This window comes from Dendropsophus ebraccatus, chromosome 1 (genome assembly GCF_027789765.1).
Source record: "Dendropsophus ebraccatus isolate aDenEbr1 chromosome 1, aDenEbr1.pat, whole genome shotgun sequence".
NCBI classification, from domain to species: domain Eukaryota; kingdom Metazoa; phylum Chordata; class Amphibia; order Anura; family Hylidae; genus Dendropsophus; species Dendropsophus ebraccatus.
In genome coordinates this window covers 190,078,835-190,101,967 of record NC_091454.1, presented here as the reverse complement: position 1 = coordinate 190,101,967, position 23,133 = coordinate 190,078,835, and the positions used below count along the sequence as shown (strand labels likewise).

At 40.9% G+C, this 23,133-nt stretch overlaps 1 protein-coding gene across 3 annotated transcripts in view; it reads left to right on the top strand.

The window, feature by feature from the left end:
• The window catches only part of LOC138765681 (tetraspanin-15-like), a 113,209-nt gene that overhangs the window by 46,954 nt on the left and 43,122 nt on the right, over positions 1 to 23,133 (top strand). For 2 of the 3 annotated variants that reach the window (XM_069942676.1, XM_069942656.1), the window contains exons 3-4: positions 13,790 to 13,864; positions 21,349 to 21,444. In XM_069942676.1, the coding sequence (XP_069798777.1) occupies positions 13,790 to 13,864; positions 21,349 to 21,444 (171 nt within the window). The remainder of the gene's footprint in view (positions 1 to 13,789; positions 13,865 to 21,348; positions 21,445 to 23,133) is intronic. The other variant, XM_069942666.1, reaches the window with a different exon arrangement.

Sequence of the window (23,133 nt, the reverse complement as noted above, 5' to 3'; positions counted from 1 at the left end):
AGCACCGATCTGAAAAATAAAGGTATGGCACGGCACTAGAACACACAGACCTTCATCACACTGTCAGCACCTCAGAACAAGAATAGGTGCCGACAGATTCCCTTTAATAATAGTGTAATAGCAGACAACAATTAAACAACCAACACGTAATCGTTAGTCGTTTGATAGAATTTGGACCAATTTTTGGAATAAATCGCATGGAATAAGATGTCGTTCGCTTGTTTGCAGAAGCAACGAACTCAATAGCGACGACAAGACGACCGCAAGAACGATCATAAGTAACAATCATCGTTCCGTGTAATTGGGCAAACTATTTCAGGTTGTTACAGATCGTTTATCGTTAATCTTTGATTGTTGAAAAATCGCTTTGTGTAATAGTACCCTTAGATGTAAATATGTAGTAATGCAAGGGCTAAGCCCCTGTTTTCCTATTCCACAGCCCTAAATAGTAGATAAGAGTCGAAAACCTGCAGACCCGAAGGCAAACATAATAAATAAACTCCAATCAACCTGTGATGACACGAGCCCAAGTAGGTGGCAACATCGGAATATGTAAATCCGAGTCCCCGGGAGACAGTTTCCATCTGTGCACAGTAGTTCTTGTGTACAGAAATCACAGTACAGAGCATTAAAGTGTGGTGATACAATCACTGCTTCTGATTACCTGAGACCTGATCACTTATTCATGAGCTAACCTTACCTTCTACCGACAGCATGAAGATGAAATGTTTTGCCCCCAAGGGTATTTACATCTTTGTCTACGCTGGATTTTCATGTTTGCATAATTCAAATTCTAAGGGGATTATAAATGAAGAAGTTGGGTTGCCTTTGTTTAAAGGGGGGGGGGGGGGGTTTAATGTAAAATCGTAAATGGCTAATGCATTATACAGCACTCGAAGTTTTTATCATGGTTGTTAGTTTGTTCCTGTAAATTGTGTCTGTATACTATATTATTCACAGCAGTAGACGGGAATGAGTTTTGCTCCCTTGAATCTCTTAGAAGATGTGGTGCGGAGCTGCACTGAAGAATTTACTGCCTTTTTATTGAGGCTGAAAAGCTTTCTTCAGACTATATATTTTACTCTAATAATAATGTTTTAAATTCATGTAATTCTTGCAGTTTTTAATGCTTCTGTACGTGGATTTTTCTGCCCCAGTCATGTAAAACTGAGGAGAATTAAAAAATAGTGGATGTGTTCTGAACTTTTTCTGCTATAAGTTAACTTGAAAAAGTTTTACTGTCATTAACGTAGTTAAAGGTTAAATCGCTTTTGCCTGCTAATTACTTCCAGGAAGTCTAGAAGATGTGGAGTAGGCATTAACCCCATCCATAACTAGTGGCCATGCCTCTACAAAAGCAGCCTAGTTCTTATATTAAGTGGGGTATCCCAAGATTTAACTGTAGCGTTGAGCAGACTTGAGGAAACTGTCCAGGTTCAGCAACTTTTCTGAACCCAAACACTCCGCATTTGATTCCCAGCATCTAAAGAGGTTGGATTGTGCCCTTGGGCTGCCAGGAAAACATGGATACAGCCCTAAGCTGTAACCATCTTATTGCCTAGTGTTGGGCAACCTTTTCAGCTTGGTGTGTCAAAATTCCGCAAAAAAAACAAGCATAACTCGTGTAGTGTCACTTCGACAAAAAAACAACAACATAAATTTGCACTATTTATACTTTAAATAACATAGCAACATAGTAAATAGGGTTGAAAGAAGACAAGAGTTTATCAGGTTCAACCTAGGGAAACCCTACTGTGTTAATCCAGGGGAAGGCAAAACGCCCTATGAGGCAAATAACAACTGCCCCATCACAGGGAGAATATTCCTTCCCGACTCCAATGACAATCAGAATAAACAATGTATCAACGGAAATCTAATGCCCATAACTTCCAGGCCTTCCAGGCCTCCCGTGAACTTATTTAATGAATCGGCCATGACAACTTCATGTGGCAGAGAGTTCCACAGTCTTACCGCTCGTACAGTAAAGAACCCGCGTCTATGCTGATGATGAAACCTTCTTTCCTTTAGACATAGAGGATGCCCCCTTGTCATGGTTACAGTCCTAGGAGTAAAAAGACCACTACAAAGATCTCTGTACTGTCCACTCATATATTTGTGATCAGATCGTCTTTTTTTCTAGCGTAAAAAACCCGAAGCTTGCTAACCTGTCTTGGTCCTGTAACCCACCCATCCCCTAATGACCTTTGTTTCCCTCCTCTGCACCCGCTCCAGTTCAGCTGTGTCCTTATATACCGGTGCCCAAAACTGTACACAATATTCCATGTGTGGTTTGACCAGTGATTTATAAAGAGGCAAAACTATGTTCTCATCCTTAGCATCTATACCTCTTTTGATGCATCCCATTATTTTATTAGCTTTGCCCCTCCATTTCTTTACCAGCATACACCCTCAGTCACCCTCAGTTGGTCAGGAGTGTGGCACTGTGGCATAAAATCACAAGAGAGTGCTGGATTTACATGAAGCACACATTGGATGGGAGGTGCAGCGGGGCATGCCAGGCCTGGGAGCACTGCTAGACCCTGGCTACTGTAATTGTGGGACCCCTGGGGCTGTGCTGAAGTCCTTAACGGCATGTGGCCGCATATCAGTGAACATGGCTACGCTATCATGGCCCTAGGGCGACATCCAACTTCTAATTAACACTAACAATCTTACAGAAAGTGAACGGCAAGTATGCATGTGGTGTTAGCCCCCGGTAATGTTGTGTTGGAGGTTTGGCTGGTCACTTGCTAGGTGGTGAAGTGTGACTCCACTCCGGTAGTGGTTGGCTGAGGGACAGCCGGACCTTAAGATGTTACCTCGTGACGCCAGTGCCGGATAGGCACACAGGTGTGCTGGAACACCTGCTTTTATTTTAGAAGGCCGGTTGTACCCTTTTCCCCTGTGGTCAGTGTCCTTCCGGGCTGCTACTGGGTCCCTTTTGGTTAGTTCAATAACGGATTGCCAGAGTGGTGTAGTGACCCTCCCGGACTATCGGAACCGCCACCGACAGAAAGGGGAAATGTCCAGAAGTTGTGGTGAATACTGTGTCGGTGTGAGGTGAAGAATCACAGAGTCTCTTTATCATAAATAAACTTGGTTTTACTTGAAAGGTACTTGTGTGCAGCAAGTTATACAGCTTTACTTGGACAAAATAAGTTACACTTGACAGTTCCCTTGATAATGCACTTGATAAAAAACTTGATAGCACAATGATCAGATCTGTGACAGGAATAGAGGGAGGAGTACAGTTGTGCCGACTGAGTAGTGTGTTTAGACATACAAGAAAAAAGAAGAAAAAAGAGGGCCCGGCGCCTCGTGTAATACTATCAAACAAGGGACCATTATTGAAGAATAATAGGCTGCTCACCTTTTTGCCCCTTGGGCTTTATGCATATAACCCCTCACTGTTGGTGGGGGTACCAGTACGACGGTGGTCTGTGGAGTGGCAGGAGGTTTCCAGTGGCTAGGATGCTGGAGGGCTGCTAAAGCTGATTGTACCACAAACGGGATGCTCCCAGCTACAGGTCCCGTGGAAGACTAGTATAAAAAATAAAATAAAAAACAGGGTACTTCTTACTCAGCGCTGCCCAAGGAAGACATCCAAGAGTTGCCAGATAGAAGAAAGATGCAATTTATTCATAAAAAGCACAAATTGACGCGTTTCGGGAACAAGCAGGTCCCCTTTCTCAAAATAAGGTGCATAGCAATGACAATAAAAGAGCAGGTATAAATACACATAAATAGGGCGCCAGTCCCGCCCCCTAATTAGCATATTGATCTATAAAACATGATAGAATATAAAAAACACATAGAATATAACAGGACTGATAATAATAAATGTAAATGAAAGAATGTTCATCTGATTCAAATGAGAATTTGCGTTTAGAAAGTCTATGGACAATGTAAACAAAAGTGACAGCTGCAAGGAGGAATGCTAACACTGGCTGTACTACGCCACAGCATGATGGGGATTCCTCCTTGCAGCTGTCACTTTTGTTTACATTGTCAATAGACTTTCTAAATGCAAATTCTCATTTGAATCAGATGAACATTCTTTCATTTACATTTATTATTATCAGTACTGTTATATTCTATCATGTTTTATAGATCAATATGCTAATTAGGGGGCGGGACTGTCGCCCTTTTTATGTGTATTTATACCTGCTCTTTTATTGTTATTGCTATGCACCTTATTTTGAGAAAGAGGACCTGCTTGTTCCCGAAATGCGTCAATTTCTGTGCTTTTTATGAATAAATTGCATCTTTCTTCTATCTGGCAACTCTTGGATGTCTTCCTTGGGCAGCGCTGAGTAAGAAGTACCCTGTTTTTTATTTTATTTTTTTCACTAGACATACGAGAACCAGAGTAGCAGAGAGGAGGATGTCATGAGAGTCCCAACCCAAGTAGTATTGTGCTCTGCTGGGATGTTGGAGGATGAGGTAAAAGAATACTTAGAAGAAGAAGAGAATACTTGTGGCTGTGTATTGATTTGTTAGTCTTCACACCTCCTAATGCCCACTAGATATGGCTGAACCGTCCTAGAGGGTGACACAAGGCCCAGACCTTGTTACCTGGGATGAGCGGAATGCTGAGGGTTCCCTGCTGACAACCACACTGTGAGATAGAGTTCCTAGGCTTCCTCAGTGTATCTAAAGTGTACTGTGAGTGGGTGAAAAGTGCAAATAAAAGAAGTAAAGAGAGAGATGATAGGAGAGAATAAGAACAAATTTCCATAGGATCGCAGATCCATGTGGCACGCAAACAAACAATAACCCTTTACATACTTCAGCTGTGCAGCATCTAAATACACATATCTAATACAGCAACATTTAGTGGTGAAACTTTATCACTACTTTTATCACCACCTTTACACAGTAAGTACAGGCTTTTTCGAAGGGTGCAACCAGTAGTAACACCCGTGGTAGGACACCACATGCACACTGCTGCTCTTTTGGAGGGACAAGGGGCCTCCACCATTCTCGTGGAAATCTCTTAGGTTTGACCTTCAGTGATCAGCTAGTTAGCCCGGCCCTTGCATAGTTAACTTCATATCTTAGAATAATCCTTTTAACAGTGTCAATGGCATAACCCAGTAGATATTGCCAGCGAGTGCCCCATTAAATTGTGCCAGCAGACTATTTGCCATGAAAAGTGTTCTCAAATAGGGGAAACTATCAGTAGGTTCTTACAAAGGAACTTGCTAATACCTCCCTGCAGCCACCTACCTCATCTTTCTGGTGCCCTTTTTTTTATGTCCCCCCCCCCCCCCCCCCCCCCCCCCCATTTTAAGGAACTGTAATCCAAATGAAATATTGAACAAGAGAACTGAAATGCTAAGGTGACTTAAATGGTTTTTCCAGGAAGCAGAAGACTTAATAAAGGCTTTTGTTCCCCGTCACTTAAATTTTTTAGTTCTCTTCCCCCCCCAACACGTGGACGGGCAGATCTTCGCTTTGTGTAATAGGGCCTTAAGTCCCGATCATCTTGTCCGCACACATACAATGTCCAAGAGCTTCCCAGTGTCACCACAATATCATAGACATGGTGCAGACATGACTTATGAGCTTAGTTTCGCCAACACAAGATAAACAGGACTTAGACCTGCCCCTCCACATCTCGGAAAGTACAGACATGTTCTTTTTTCTTACGGCTGTGTAAATGGTGATCAAAAAACTCAATCATTAAAAGAATTAGAATGTTTTTAACATTACTTTATTACCATTTTTATTGCATTGCTACCAAAATAAAAACACAGCACAAATACATTAAAACTTTACTTTGCCTCGAGCTTTCTGAGTGTCAAAACGCAAACATGAAAAGTTTCCCCTCTTTAGAACATCCATCAGTCACTTGAAGATGGAGATAGAAACCATTTGCTTTCTCTACTTTAAATTTTATGACAGTATAGTGAAGAGTAATAGAAGATCATTAATATCTTCTTGTGACATACAATTCGTCAACAAGATTTTTCTGATCTGATAAATCTGGGCAAGTTACTATACTATATTACTATGAACTTTGAAGATCTAAAGGATGCAGCAAACTTTGCAAGAGTTACCTACGGGTAACTATAAATCCTAAAAAAAAAAGTCTTATATGAAAACCCCAATTTGATAGTGGACATATTGACATATACAAATATCCCACATCTGACTCTTTGAGGTTTCACAGAGCCTGAATGCTGAACTAGTAAAGAAATCAAAGGAAATTATTTTAATTGATATTTTTCCAGTAGAAAAAAAAATTATGGGATCACCTTGTAATTTGCATTTCTAAAACAACAACAAAAAAGAAAGTTACACAGTTTTACAGAACTGAGGACTAGATTTATTAAACGAAAATATGGCAATAAGATTGGAGCCATTTTAATTAATGGAAAGAATTGTAAAACAAATTGAAGATGGAAATCCAACAGTGTGGCAGAAGATGATTGTTGTTCCCGGTCAGTTGTGTGTAACATTTAATGCAGCTATAAAGAACATGGGAAGGTTCTAAAAGGAAAACATACAGGTAGACCGAGGAAGATGCCAAAGCGTCAAAATATAAAGCAACATGCCTTGAAAGTAGAAAATGCTTATAAAAAATTTGAAAAAAATCTAATGGATGGTAACGGGAGTCACTGTGACAGAAGTAGAAGAAATTGGCTAAATGAAAAGGGATTTACATATAGAAAAGCAAAACTGGACTGCCCATACATTAGCTCATATTGGTAGACTTGCTTAATAGATATTACAGCATCTGCTTTCAAGGGAACCTAAGGGCCCTATTCCACCGGACGATTATCGTTCAGATTATCGTTAAATCGTTCGAATCTAAACGATAATCGTTCGGTTGAAATGCAGTTAACGATTAACGACCGAACGAGAAATCGTTGATCGCTTTATAACACCTGGACCTATTTTTATCGTTGCTCGTTCGCAAATCGTTCGCATTGAATAAGACATCGTTCGGTCGTTTGCAATAGATACGAACGCAATAGCGAATAAATAGCAAAGAAAAACGATCGCAATTACGATCATAAGTAACGATTATCGTTCCATGGAAATGAGTGAACGTTTTCAGGTCTTTCGCAATAGCGGTCGTTTGAGATCGTTAATCGTTAACGATTATGCAAACGATAATCGTCCAGTGGAATAGGGCCCTAAGGGGATGTCTGCTGGGGATCCTTGTTGAGGAGACATGGACACACAACCAGCTTATCTGTTCATGGGAAGTCTTGTTCCTAGCTAGGAAGGCCATAGCCATCTGTTGGATGGACCCCAGACCCCCAACTATGCAGGAGTTGAAGTCTTTGGTTAACACTGCAATATTTTATAAGAATCTAGTATTCACGCATAGAGGCTGTCCGACTAAGTTTACTAAAGTGTGCGGACAATGGTGTCGACATTCTGAGACCAACAACTCTACTAATAGATTAGTGTGGTTGAGAGACTCCTTGTCTTCTTCTGCCTTGTAGTGTGTCTTTCCTTTTATTCCTTTGACCAGGTTTTGTATATGTTTTTACCTTGGTGTATGTACAGTATTATTGTACTTATTGTCTACTCTTAGGGTCGGCAGGCTTGTGTGCAGGGATTACTGTATGGATGGACTTCCCCCTTTTTTTTTTTTTTTGCTTTCTTTATTTTGTTTTAACATACCTCTGTAAGGCAATGTTGCTGTATGGGTTATTCGGCATCTTAAAAGCATGTCTGGGATGTTCTTTATCACCTGCGGAATACCCTGTGTTGTACAATGTCTTTGTACAAGCTGTATCACATACTGATGTATGCTCCTGTTTATTACTAAGATGCCTTATGATTTTTAATAAAACAAGTTAAAAAAAAAAAACTAATTCCAGCACTAACACACAAACAGGAAAGTTGTCTAAAGAGAAGTGATCAGAGTGTGGAGTATTGGATGATAGTAATATTCAGTGATCAATCAATCTGCTTTGGTCAAGGAGACTATTGTCTGATACTGTTTTAATGAAATATATAAAGATGACCAACCCACTCCTCGTGGTTCTGCAGTGATGAGTGCGAAATTTAGATTTATGAGGAAGGACAGATGGACTTTAGTGCCACCCCCAATATGCACAACCACCTAACTTACATAATGGATAAGGCTAATGTACCATCAATACATTCGCTTTAAGTATTACCCATGTATAGAACGACAGGGAAACTCGTGTAGTGGTACTTTTTTTGAACCGCGGCCTGGTTCCCAAGTACGGCGCTGTTCTATTCCTAGGCACCAGCTGGGGGTGAAGCACTGGAGACGGGCCGGCCTGCCCCCAGTCAGAGGAAACCCCCGTCCCTCTATGACGTGGCTTAATGTAAAACTTAAAGCGAATGTACTAATGGTACATTCTCTTTAGGGTAAAGATTTAGAGAAAACTGCACTGAGGATGAAGGTATGAAAATTACCTTTATTCTTCGCTCCCTGTTCAGTATGGAAATATAGAGTCTTCTAACCTGCTATTAGTTTGCCTTTAAGGAATATTTGTGTCATAGAAGCCTAAAGAGGAGTAAAATTGGACAACATGCCCCTTGCTCTTGAGCAAACCAGCGATGATCTCGTAGATCGGCACTTGTTTACTAAGTGTATTACATGGCTTGCTCACTAAGCGTTTGCTAGATTGTTTATGTTGCTCTTAGTTTTAATCATTTGTCAGCCACACATCCCCAATTACGCAGGGAGATGTGCAGTAAACTTTTTATGACAGATGGAAACCCCCAACCCCAGACAGCCAATCACTGGCTTACCAGGGCGATATGGCCTTTTTGGCCGATAATGGGCCCTTAGTTGCCAGGTTTATATTGCAGCTTTATGAATACTTAGGATGTGTTTGTGTTTTTGATCTTTTGGTGGCACTCTTATTTTAACACTACAAATCTTGTTAAAATTCAAGTCATAGAGATGTGGCGCCTCTGCCCCAGACTGTGTGACATTCAAGAAAATAAAACCCAGACAAGAAATTTCAAGCCTCTGCAAAATGATTATTTTTGTTGCAGTTAATTCGCAGTCTATTAATGTTCATTAGATACAGCCCGGCATAAATACCAGGGGGTCACTGATCTCCATCACCTTTCCAAGAGGTGATTCTGTGTTTCCTGCAGATCCTTACAAGCTGTATTCCTCTCAAAGTCCTGCATTGTCCAGAAAGCTAATACAAAGGCTGGATCTTTTGTGCGGATGAAAGTCCGGCTTCGGTTAAGGCAGCTTTTTATGTTTTCCTGTATAGCGTTGCCTTTTTAACCCCTTCACGACAAGGTACATTTTCTATTTTCCACTAAGGTTTTTATCCTCACCTTCTAAAGCCTGTAATGTTGTATGAGGGCTTATTTCTAGCGGAACAAGTTGTACTTTTTATTGGCTCCCTTCATTTTATCATATTATATATTGCAATTGCTTATATAGATCAATGCAACACATATGCATCGCATTGATCTTTTTATTCAGCATTCTACCATTACAGCTTGCCCATGGCAGACTGTACAAGGAGATTCACGACAGCCACAGAGCAGCCACAGAGCAGCCACAGAAGTCTAGAAAAGTTTAAAAGCTGCCATGAAAACCAGTCATTACCCTGCATTTGCATCATGTCAGACTCCTGAACCACCAATGAAGCAGATCATAACTGTATAGGTACTGCAGTTGCTATGATCGTGGCATTATATAACATTTAGATGGCTCTAAAGCTAGACATTACCAGCAGGTGTCGGCTGCAAATAGCAGTTGCACCCTGTTTATGGAGAAGGCACACATCCCGAAACCACTCCATACTTCCCACCCAACACATTATAAGCATCTGTATATGTATTGTGTAGGGAATGAGTTAAGTTTACAGAATATACTGATTGGTACTTTAATTTGTACATGTAATGTCCAAAGTATGCTTTGCATAAGGATACATAGATGGATAGACAGATCAATACACACAAACAGATTTTTTTTTCCGGGTGAAAAAAAATCTCTTTCAAATCAACTGATTTCAGAAAGTTATATAGATTTGTAAATTACTTCTACTTAAAAAGTCCAGTACTTACCAGCTGCTATATGTCCTGAAGGAAGTGGTGTATTCTTTCCAGACTGACACAGTGCTCTCTGCTGCCACCTCTGTCCATGTCAGGAACTGTCCAGAGCAGGAAAAAATCCACATAGAAAACCTTTCCTGACATGGACAGTTCCTGTCACAGACAGAGGTGGCAGCAGAGAGCACTGTGTCAGACTGGAAAGAAAATGCCTCTTTCTGTAGGGCAAATAGCAGCTTATAAGTACTGGAAGACTTGAGATTTTTTAATCAAAGTAAATTACAAAAATAACTATACCTCTTTAACTTTTTTCTTGGCTCATAATATCTTGAGGTTTGGGGCACAAGATGGTGTAACCACATTGTATGGTGGCCAGATGGCCATCTCTAACCCATTGCATACAACATATCACTTAATTGGACAACTAAGCAATTGCAATTGGACGGATATGATTTTTTAAACTTTTTTTTCCCTTATTTAAAAAAAAAAAAAAAAGTTAGGCTTTTAATTATATGTACGTCAGAATGGTACCAAAATAAATACTACAACCCTTCCCATTAAAGCAGTTCTTCATATCGCTACATTAGTGGAAATTTAGAAAGTTATGACTGGGAATGTAGCGACACATTTTAATATTTTTCTAGAAAACAATTTGATTGTGAAGAAGGACTAAAGGTAAATAAAATACATTTTTTTATTGAGAGTCCGAGGAGCGTGCTCTCACCCAAATGCACAAAAAGGTGCAGACGTGCCACACAAAAAAATGCAACAAGGATGCGGTCTATCGCAAGCCCACTCGAAGAGATGGGCCCCAACCAACCACATTCCCTCCCCTTCCGGGCCAGAAGGCACCTGCAAAGGTTCAGGACAAATATCCTCTCACTGCCAAAGCAGAGAGAGGACCAATGCCGCTCACAGCAACCACCCGAGCATTAGCTAAGGCGTTCGCCGTTAAGCAGCCATACCAACGGTTTGGCTATCTCCCGAAGGAGACCCAGGGTTGCAGGGAGGCAAGGAACCTGATGGCCACACATACCTCCCTTAGACCTCTATGGGGACACCCAAAAGGGCGACCGCAACCTAGAAAATCCTTGTGACAAAACAGACGTGAAAAATGAACACACAGTGACAAAAATTAAATTAAATAAATAAAGATGTGTGCTGTGTGATACAGCCCGGACATCCGGACGGATCTATAAAAACTACCCATAGCTCTCAACAGCCGGAGACCGGAAAGCTAAAGGTGAGTGTGCTCAAGGGGTGATAGTGAAGTACAGTGCTAAGTGCTTTCACTCAGTGGGATCCCATCTCCAGTGAGTTACGGCACCCTGGGGTCACCACTCCCAGGGCACTTCTGGCACCTCATGGCACCTTGCACCGACTGACTTGCCGCGCCAGCCACCTGCTCAATACATATACCTACTATCACAGTGTTGGTGGCCACCCATAGAATATAGTTAACACATTATTTCAGGAATCTGTGTGGGACTCTGTAGCACCCTTTTAATCAACGTTTTAATAGAAGAAGAAAAAAAAAAAAAAAAAAAAAAATATATATATATATATATATATATATATATATATATATATAAAACACACCAATCAGTGAACTCAAGGAAAACAGTGAAAAAAACCAATGGAGTACTTGTTTGAGAGTCTCCACTGATTGCCCCATACAAAATTTGAATATGCAAAAAAGGGGTCCGTGGAGCCTCAGTTACTAGTCTCAAAACACAGGAATAGCCAGATATCCCTCTCTCCAGAGAAGGAAGCCTGTTGCCAAGGGGTGCCTCCTAGTGGGGAGAGCACCAAACCACCCTGATACGTAGTCCCTCAGGTCCTCACTCTGTTGTGAGCATTGGGACTGCAATAGGGAAACACTAGGGTGGCCCCTGTAAGTCAAAGTCGAACTCTGTTGCGAGTATAACAACATAAGACAAGGGTTACCAAAGCTAGGCATCCATCCACAGACTGCCATTTCGGGGGTGTGTGTGTGTGTGTATATATATATATAATATATAATATTACAATGGTGGCGATAAGTAAATTATCATATTGGCTACATGGGTGAGAAAGAAGAAAGAATAATTGAAATGATTGAGCGTTAGCGAGAATCAATTTCTGAAAAAGCTCTAAATTCCATAATTAATCAGTCGGTCATCACAACAAAGGGTTAAGGAAATCCGCTCTCCGTGGAAAATAGCTTCAGCCTCATTCAGATCTAATGGCCTAATTCATCATCAGTGCGGCAGGGACAGGAGACATGAGCATTCCATTTCTTGTCATTTTCTAGAAGCACAGAGGTTAATGCCAATATCGGAATAGAATGCGGGTGATGGTACCGTGCCAGTCGCAGGGGATTTGTGCACAAACATGTCTCTATTATGTGATCGGTTAATATCCAGGCACATGAGCTGTCAGTGACAACATGACAAGTCAGGACGTCTCCCGCTTCCCTCTTTTCCTTCCAGTACGCTTTCATTGATTGGATTTTAATTGTGACGCTTGCCATTTTATTAAGTTGGAGACTTGTACTCTCTGCATTGAAAATGGCATAGATAAAATGGAGGGCACGGGTCACCAGCTTGACAATGAATCAAATATTAATAGGGAATGACACAGTAAGACTCCATTTAACCAAATGTAATGCATGGAAGTATTGACGTAGATATGGTCGTCTTTTTTTAATTTACATTTTTATGCTATTTAATTTTCAGCAAGGAGACTCTGGATTAAATCAATTGCAGACACCTAATTTCCTTTTTTACCTTTTTACTTGAGCCTTCTTTATGGAGCCTTACAAGTAAATTTTCTAGACAAGTGGTCCCTCAACTTACAATGGCCTCAAGTTACAATATTTTCAACATACGATGGTCTTTTCTGGACCATTGTAATTTGAGACCAGACTCCCCATACAATGCTATAGACAGTCAGAATCTGCGGCACATGTGAATAACTTGAAAATGTCCGTGTTTGGCAAACTTTGGGGGGGGGGGGGATTGGAGACATTGCCGAACACGGACAGTTTCCTCAGCTCTGCTCAACACTAGTTACTTTGATGCTCACTAAACCAAAGTCATTGGGATGGTCCTTTTTAGCGTCTGCCTGCTCCACCAGCCTTAATTCATGTCTCTTTCTCTTTCTCTCTCTCTCTCTCTCTCTCTCTCTCTCTCTCTGTTTGGGTATTAGTAGAGTTCTGTTCATCTGGTGAGGCAGATAAGGCACCAGTGACCCTCCCAAGGACTTAAAGAGGTTGTCCAGGAAAAAATCACTTTTCCCCTATCCCCTATCCACAGGATAGGGGAAAAGTAGGTGACCGCAGGAGGTCCGACCTCTCTACCCCCTGCCGATCTCCGTTAATAATAGAGCCACTGGTACGGCACGAGACTCACAGGTCCTTTCATATGGAGCAAAGAACGTCAGAAGAGCGCTGTACTCTGCTCTTTCCCTCGGCTCAAAAGGAATGAATAGAGCAGGTCACATGCCATACCCACGGCTCTATTCATAACAGAGACAGCAGGGTCATATACAGAGATTGGCAGGGGGTATAGGGTCCGACCCACTGCAACCTTCCACTTTTTCCCTGTCCTGTGGATAGGAGAAAAGTTATTTTTTTTCTTGGACAATCTCATTAAGCCTTATGAAAAATAAGAGGTTAAAAACTCCCTTTTAAGCAGATTCCATACATGTTATATATAATTTAAAACTTACTGATATACAAAACCAGTCTTGATTATCCATCTGATCAATGTCTTTTTCTTTCTCTCTTCAGTTCTTCTGGGTTCTACTTGTCATCTTCCTTATTGAGGTTCTCCTGATTGTCATAGAACTGGTGTGTGAAACTGAGGTATGTTAGTTTAATACTAGAAAAACCTACAATTATATATAAATGAGATGAAAATTGTATGCAGAAGCCAAAACCTCTTATGTGATAGGAGATGAATTTCAGACTTAATGACAAATCCTTTAAAGCGCGATTGTCACCTAGAAGAAACTTTTCACTTATTAGAAGTTTGGATCAGTCAAAGTCTCGAGATTGAGTCACTGCTTGACCTTTTGCAGGAGACGGGCTCCAGTCAAACCAGGGAGTCTGCCACATGCTTTTCATGGCCATATCTAGAGCTCATTCACCGAGACCTAGACTGATGAAAACTTTTCATATAGCTGTGTGACATCCAGAAGAGGTATAAGATTTATGGGGACCTTAAGCCACTGAATACCCAGAATAAAACCCAAATAGACCCAATTCAGCAGTTCAGTCAACAAAGAGTAGGATTGTCCAATTAAATTATCCAGTCTTCTTTATTGTAGTAATGTGAAGTGGCAACGCTTCAACCCTGACATGTTGGCCTTTGTCATGAGGCCTCACAAATAGGGAGAGATCTATAAATCAAGGTCTACGAGGCGTAAGCCATCGTTGACCACAACAATTATTTGGGCAGCATGAAAGTGGTGACCAGTTCCCGTTAAAGGAGGCAATTTTTAAGAGCCAGAGATTGAATATAGATTACTATATTAAAGGGGATATCTGAGAAGTTTCAGTCCTAGAATCATCCATACTTTCAGGTTGTTTGGCAATAACCAGACAGAGATAAAAGTCGAAGTGATTGTTTTGCTCCAGACATATCAGATGTTATTGATGCATGATATACTTACTGGCAGCATAACATGTAACCTTTAATCTTTACGCCATACGGATATACAGAACATACCTTAGAGCTATGCATAAAATGATGCAAAATGAACACGGACCAGCTTCTCATATATTCCCTGTCAGCGGCTACCAGGGTGTGAACCGTGCTTAGATTTATCGTTTTGCTATTTTTACAAAAGACTTGAGGGGTGAATTGCTCTTTTGTTAATGGAGGGTATGAATCACACAAATCATCACGACCATTGTGTGCTGGGACTTCTGCTTCATGAGAAGCCATTTCACACTGGGTCTCGTAGTATCTGGCTATGAAAGGGCTTTGCGTCAGATGAACGTCAGGAAGAGATTTGTCTTGTGACAGAAAGATATGTAGATGTTATACTATGAGGCTGAGAGGTGGGTCGTGAGACATGGGCACAATATGAGGCCATTTCTTGGAAGCATAGTATAAAGATGTAACGTGAATGAGAAGTAGTATGTAAAGAATTCTGTATCTTCAGGGCATGTGCTGTAATGTCGAAATATTATGCAGACTAGAATAGAAGGAAAAGAGGGAGGCTCAGCTATGGCTACTTGGGACAGGGGAAGGCCCGCTGTGACCTCTAAAGGTTCTTTTACACAGGCCGATTATCAGTCAGGTGTGTTGCTAGAAATGTTCCTTCGGCCGATTAATCAACCTTTGTGAAAAAACGACCAATCCTCTGCTGATCACATCTTTAGAACATGCTTAAAAATGTATTATCGGCCGCACATCTTCCTGTGTAAACAGGAGATGTATGGCTGATAGCAAACGGAAACACTTAGGGGGACATTTACAAAGGCCGCGCCACTGGTGTACGCTAGGGAGTAGGTGCAGATTCACCCCCTTTTTTGGCGTACTTCTGCTATATCCCCCGCTCAGCTGGGGGGTTGGGGCGCAGCATCTAAGGTACCATGGCAGCATCAGAAATTGTCTGTAGCAGATTTCGGTCACTCCTCTGCCAGTTTCAGAACTGTATTACATGTACATTAGTTAATCTGAATCCGAATACCCTTTATAAAGAACTGGCAAGCAGTAATCCCCTCTATGGATGAACGGATTGGCTGTCTTTTGTAATACAAGAATGACACAAGTCCCCGATTCTGATACAGTAGCTCCATGCTTAACACCATATTACAGGCTCGCTGCCTGTGCTATTACACGCACAGACAGCGGGAAGGGCTGCCCGGACGATCCTTGGATCATCCAGACTGCCCATTGAAGTCAGCAGCGATCTGCTGTCTCTCCTCCTATTGCACGGATCAACAAGCAGCAGACTGTCGCTGACATGATTTTTTAACATGTTAAAAGACCACGACGATGTCGGCTGATCATGGCCTTTTATGCTGCATTTACACGGAGCGATAATTCGCCTGATCATACGATTAACGATTTCGAAGTATCGATTTTTTTTTTTTATTAGAATGATCCGCGTTTAGACGGAACGATATATCGGATGGAAAAATCGTTTTGCGATCGCTTAAGCCTATCTCACACATAGGTTAAATCTGTGATTGACTGTTTACACGGAACGATCTGCAAATTTTTTGCGAACGACGATTTAAGAACATGTTGTAAGATCAAAATGAACGATTTCTCACTCGTCGTTTGATCCTTCGCTGCGTTTACACGTACGATTATCGTTCGAATTTGATCGTTATCGTGCAAATTCGATAATCGTTCTGTGTAAACGCAGCATTAACATAAGCTATTACACCAAGCGATCATCTGCCGGTAATCGGCCAAGTACAACCAATAATCGTTTGGTGTTATATGGCCTTTAGGTTCATGGAAGGTGGTCCCCCCTTCTATAATGTTCATATGCCATTAAACAGCCTCTTATGTCAGATTATAAAAGAATATATAGCCTTTTAATAGTAAAAACTATTACGATTACAACTAAAACTATAGATGGAATTGCAAAAGGGACAGTAATCCTCTCGTCAAGAGTCTTTTACTTCAAATGATGCTTATTAAAAAAAAATTATGCCTTGCAAGATAACTGTGCAAGATGTGCAAAATCTCACCGTGACCTCCTGACATGACCTTCTGATAGAGAATAAAATTTCACCCAGGCTAATGAGCACACTTTGCTAGAAGAAGAGAGGCATAAAATATAGACTCACAGTCAAATCATTAAGGTTTAGCATAAAAATAATAAAAACTGTTACACAAGCTTAAAGGGGTATTCCAAGTTATTTTAACATAGTGCTAATAAACTTGTATTGCCATATAATTAATATGTGCCATTGGCGTATATAGCCAATTGTGGCCTATCTCTTGTTTTTTACATTATTTACTTGGAGCAGTGACGTCATCAACTCAGCAGGCCTCTATCTCAGTAAGGGCTTTTAGAGTCTGACAAACACGAACACTGGGCATCACAGTGACACACTGGTCTGAACTGTCGATGAGGAGGTTTCTTTCCAAACACATAACGGCCCAGTGACGTCCCGGTCCAGGGCATGTCCTCGTTGTTGAGCGTTAATCACCTCCCATCCATACTAAATTGCGAGGTGGAGGTGGGGGGGTCAGACACTCTTGTGTTGGTTCATGTTGGTATTCTAGAGGCTATGTCCCCGCAACATCTTTTTTTGGCCAGTTGAGGCCAAATAACCACCGTTATGTCATAATGATGTTTGTTGATGGCCGTCATTCTGAAATAACGGACCTTATTTGGCCTCAAACAGACAAAAATAGACACTGGTTGAGCATAACCTAAACCTGGCTTTCAGTCAATAGTCGTACAAGAATCCACTGCTAGTGTGAAATGGGACACTTGCCAAATAATCGGCATGCATTAGATGGGGGGTCCTCATCTTATTGTCAGTATTATTGACGCCTTTTAAAGTAGATGATGAGCTCATCTAAGATCAACTCATTCAGGCACTTAAGGTTTTCTCAAACAGTGTTCTACAGCACTGTAGAGGGAATCCATCACCCCTCCCTTGGAGGTGCCATAAATGTATGAGATGGGAATACTCCTCAAGGCTGGGTTCACACTACGTATATTTCAGTCAGTATTGTGGTCCTCATATAGCAACCAAAACCAGGAGTGGATTAAAAACACAGAAAGGCTATGTTCACACAATGTTGTAATTGAGTGGATGGCCGCCATATAACAGTAAATAACGGCCATTATTCAATATAACAGCCGTTGTTCTAAAATAACAGCAAATATTTGCCATTAAATGGCGGCCATCCACTCAATTACAACATTGTGTGAACAGATCCTTTCTGTGTTTTTAATCCACTCCTGGTTTTGGTTGCAATATGAAGACCACAATACTGACTGAAATATACGTAGTGTGAACCCAGCCTTAAAGTGTACCTATCATTTCGACAAACTAATGACGTGTCATGGTGCCCTTTAGGCTCCCAAGTGAGCAGTATACAGATTTGCTGAAAGTTAATGGAACTTTCTACAGTGCTGCACACAGCACCCTTGGATTCCCAAGGAGAAAGGAAGGGGCACAACCATCAGCACGGGGCTTTGGACCTTTTTGTTTTAGTGATCGATGGGTGTCTCATCTACCGGCGTCCCACCGGTCAACATGTCACTATGACATGTCAAGTCTCAAAATGATAGCTACTCTTTAGCTATGGATTAAGGATATGAGTAGTTTGTTTGATTTATCCTAATATAAAGTATGTTCTAGTTAATGAAAAGTCCCAACTCCACATCCTAACTTACACAATACAAACTGTGCATTGGCTCTTTCAGCTCTGAAAGTGTTAACTTGCTCGACTTCTGTTTCTCTAATTACCCATAAGAATGAAAGAAAAAGTAAAAAAAAAAAAAATTGTGGTTTTCGTTCTCCCAGATGGTGATATATGGTTTGCAGAAAAAGGTATTGGAGTTACTGGATGTGTTAGCGTGATTTATGGCTACGGAAGGGAGTCCCATTAATTACGGCTCCTTCAATTAATTACTCAATGTGTTATGACCGCCATAGCTAATGTATTCTTTTGGTTAGTTGTGGTTTTGAGATGGTTTCTACGGAGTCCTCATTTGCTCTCTGCTGGTTACTTTTGTTTGGGCCAAATTGAGCAAAAAAAAAAGTGATGGGAACTTTCTCTTTCAGAAATTTCAGAATTATGTTGTTGTAGGTCAGGTACGCTTTCGGTGCATCATGCGTGGATGTTATTAATCAACTTTGTCTCTTTTGTGACATAAAAAAGTTGACAATTTTTTTTTTCAAATGTGACTTTTCTATCTTCTTGCCATTTTTGAAAAATTGGATGCTGCACACAGCGCGCTTAGATTTCCAAGGAGAAAGGAAGGGGCACAACGATCAGCAGGGGGCTTCTGATCTTTTGTTTTTGTGATTGATGGGTGTCTCATCTACTGACCTCCCAATGGTCAACTATTAACATGTCACTGGGACATGTCAAGTCTCAAAATGATAGGTACTCTTTAGCTGTGCAGTAAGAATATGAGTAGTTACTTTATATTAGAATAAATCAAACTATCAGGGGATTACCTATATTCTAGTCCATGGAAAGTCCCAACTCCACTTCCTAACTTACACAATATAAACTGTGTTTTTAAGTCTCCTTTGTGACATAAAAAAGTTGACAATTTTTTGCGCAATTTTTTTTATGTGACTTTTTTATCCTCTTGCCATTTTTGAAAAATGTTAAAAACTAGATGGGGTTAAAGGGGTACTCATGTAGGGAAAGAAAATTCAAAGATGTTAAAGAAGTATTCCAGAGAAAAAATTTTTCAAGTGAACTACTGTCAGACAATTTTACAGATTTATAAACTATTTAAATAAATAAATAAATAAATAAATAAATAAAAAACTGTAGGCTAGATTCACACAGGTTGGATCCGCTGTCTTTTTCAATGAGATTACATACTCGCACCAGGATTGTCATCCCGCTGTGCATCCGTCCTCTGTGATTCTCACCTTAGGCCTTCCAGTACTTATCAGCTGCTGTATGTCCTGCAGGAAGTGGTGTATTCTTTCCATTCTGACACATTCCATTCTCTCTGCTGCCACCTCTGTCCATGTCAGGAACTGTCCACAGCAGCAGCAAATCCCCATAAAAACCTCTCCTGCTTTCTAGACTGAAAAGAATACACCACTTTCTGCAGGACATAGAGCAGCTTGAGTACTGCTTGAGATTTATAAATAGAAGTCATTTACAAATCTGTTTAACTTTCTGGTACCAGGTAGTTTGAAAACAATTATTTTCCCCTTTTAACAGGATAGAATTTTCCGAAAGGAAATGACATAATTGTAGTGCAGATAAATCTATTGTTAAATAGTGACAGCTCTTTGGTATCATAGAAGCATATTTTGAAGATAAGGATTGGGTATGTTGAACTTAGGCCGTGAAACACACCATGGTACATGAAGAACCCATCTCTCTTACAAACCTCTGGATAGAGGGATAGGCAGCAGAAAGGATAGAATTGCTCTGGAAAAGCACTGTCGTTTCCTTTTTTTTTTTTTTTGCAGAAATCAATAGTACATGCGATTTAAAGAAACTTTGTAATTGGGTTTTTATGAAACAGCAGTTTGAAGCTCTCCCCCTGTCTTCATGGTTCTCTTATGAAGAGGGGAGGGGTTTAGGGAGACGAGGCACCAAAATAGGACAACAAAAAGTTAATTTACAGCTACATCACCGGGCTATCTCCTCTGAAGTCAGCACTGACCTCTCTGACCTCGGATTACCGGCTTTCACACAGGTCCCGCCGTGTAATCCTTTGTTCTCTGCTGGCGACTAATCTCCCTACACCCCCTTCCCTCTCCATAGGTTACACAGGGCTCGACTGATTTAAAAGAGTTGAGATTTCCTAATAATGACCAGTGGATGAGAGAGAGAGGAGGGGGGGGACCTGGGGAAAGTCTTTTTGAATGCAGATAATGGCATATTTGCCTAATAAACCCAATTACAAAGTTTCTTAAAATTGATTGATTTCTGCAAATAAAAAATCAATAAAAATATGACAGTGACACTTTAAAGCAGTAGATAGGGTAATGGGTGCTGCGTTGTCCAATCATAAGCCTAGTTAGAGGTCATTCCTAGTATAAGTACTTGCAGTCAAGTACATCTTTCTTATTGCAATATACAATATGTCCCAGTATTGGGAAACTTTACTTTGCTTAAACTTTATAAGATCTTTCTTCTATTGAAAGGACATATTCCACACGCCAGTAATACTCCATCCTCGGTATCAGGAACTGCTTGTACAATTAAAGTTTTGCCGTTCTCAGCAGTGCGAGCTCTCTCCCTGAAGGACAGAATAAAAATAGATGTAAACTAATGAATAATGAAAGCAGATGATTTCGGAACATGACACAGTCTCCAGCCCGGGGGTGACTGACAGGTGGTTTGGGCTCAGTTACCGTACATTGACCACCTGAGATATATTGAGCATATGCAGCGGCCAGGGCTTTCATTAAAGGGATAGTCCTATCTTATAATATTATGTCATTGGTAGTCTATGCCATAACTCCTTCCTCCCTTATCTTCCAGTTACAGGGATAGAGGGTAACTACCGGCTAGTTGGGGGTGTGGATGATGTGGCTTATATACACAGTTTAATGTTTTTGCATGGCATGCTTTATATTTATTGAAATGATATGAATATATATAACTTGAAGGACCAATACATATTATATTATTTCATTTCTTAAAATTTTTACAGTTGCAGAAATTTGCACATGCGAATATACTGGGTGGAATGAAACATTACTATGATGACTTGGATTTTAAGAACATTATGGATTTCGTACAAGAAAAGGTTTGTATATACTGTCGCTTATTTTCCAAACGTGGCAGTATATTTGCATACGTATAAGGCTCTGTTCAGATCTGCATTGTAGGCTTTGTTGCAAATTCTGTCAAATTTAGCGGAAAGAACTGTGCAGCTTCTAGTAATATTCTGAGTTGGTTCTTGGTAACAACATGCGTCCTTGGTGTCATGCAGTAGAACTGGCACTTGTTTTTGTTTGTCTTTTCCTGTATCCAACCTTACACATAGGCCATTAGTATTCGTTCAGCAGGGGTTCGACACCCAGAACCTCCACTGATCAGCTGTTTCTCCAGTGGTCATCTTTACCTTTTTCTAATATTAACACCCCCATACCTATGAGAAAAAAGTCAGTTTAATGTGCACGAGGCCTTCCATCTCTTTCCACTAACAAATATTGTCATGGAAAGATCAGAGATGATCACTGCCCAATTATTTTGTTCTCAGACCCATAAGCCACCGCAGACTTCCCCTTCTTTCTCCATTCTGGACCGAGTCAAGTGTTTGAGTTTGGGGAGATTGTAGAGAGGGACGACATGTATATGGCCACCCTTTCTCTGTTACTTATAATTAGTGTTGAGTGGATTCTGGAAAACTGTCCAGCTTCGGCAACTTTTCCGAACCTGAGTGCATGACATTTGACTCCTAATGTCTAGAGCCATAAGCTTTATCCATGTTTGCCAGTACTTCGTAGGGCAGCAGCCAACTTCTCCAGCTGCCGGGAGTCAAATGCTGAGCGTTCAGGTTCAGAGAAACTGCCAAACCCAGTAAGGACATACAGAAATGAGAATTTTATTGATCCAAATTCATATTACAAAGTTTATTTTTCTACTTTTAGCTACACGCAGACTTACAAAACACAGCAATCACTGAGCTCAGGGAGATCAGTGAAAAAATTCCAATGAAGTACTCAATCAAGAGTCTCCATTAATGCCCCCTGAAAATTTAAATATGCAAAAAAAAGAAGCCGTGGAGCCTCAGTTGCGAGTCTCAAAACACGGGACGACGAGGGGCAAATGCCCCGAAACAGCTGTCTGTGGATGGATGCCTGCCTTGGTAAACCCTTTTCATGTCACAATACTCGCAACAGAGTTACACTTTGACACAAAAGGGACCACCTTGGTGTTTCCTTATTTATGTTCCAATACTCACAACCGAGTGGGACTTAAGGGGCTACCTATCAGAGTGGTTTGGTGCTCTCCCCATTTAGAGTCACCCCTTGGCAATAGGCTATGGATATCTGGCTATTCCTGTGTTTTGAGAAGCGCCATCGAGGCTCCACTGACTCCTTTTTTGCATATTTAGATACACACAGGACATTTTAACATTTCAGTCACTAGCCAGCCAACAATCCAGAAACAGTTGTCTGCCAATAGGAAGTCTTTCCTTTTGGGAGAGATTGTTTGGCTTGGCATAGAATCCCCAGTCAATGTTCTAAGACTCCTAGATGGATAAAGACTTCACTTGAAGATAAATCTCTTTGCCCAAGAGGGGTGAGAGCTATTTTGCATACCCTTTCTTCCCAAAACTCCCAGTAGAGCAGGTCTTTTTTATGGACTCTTCCTAAGGAGAATTAGTATCCCTTGGACCCATGTTGATAGGCTTCTCACTAGCTAAAATCCCCAGTAAGGGCCTATTATACAGAGCTATAATCGGCCAAATCAGCCCGATTCGGCTGAT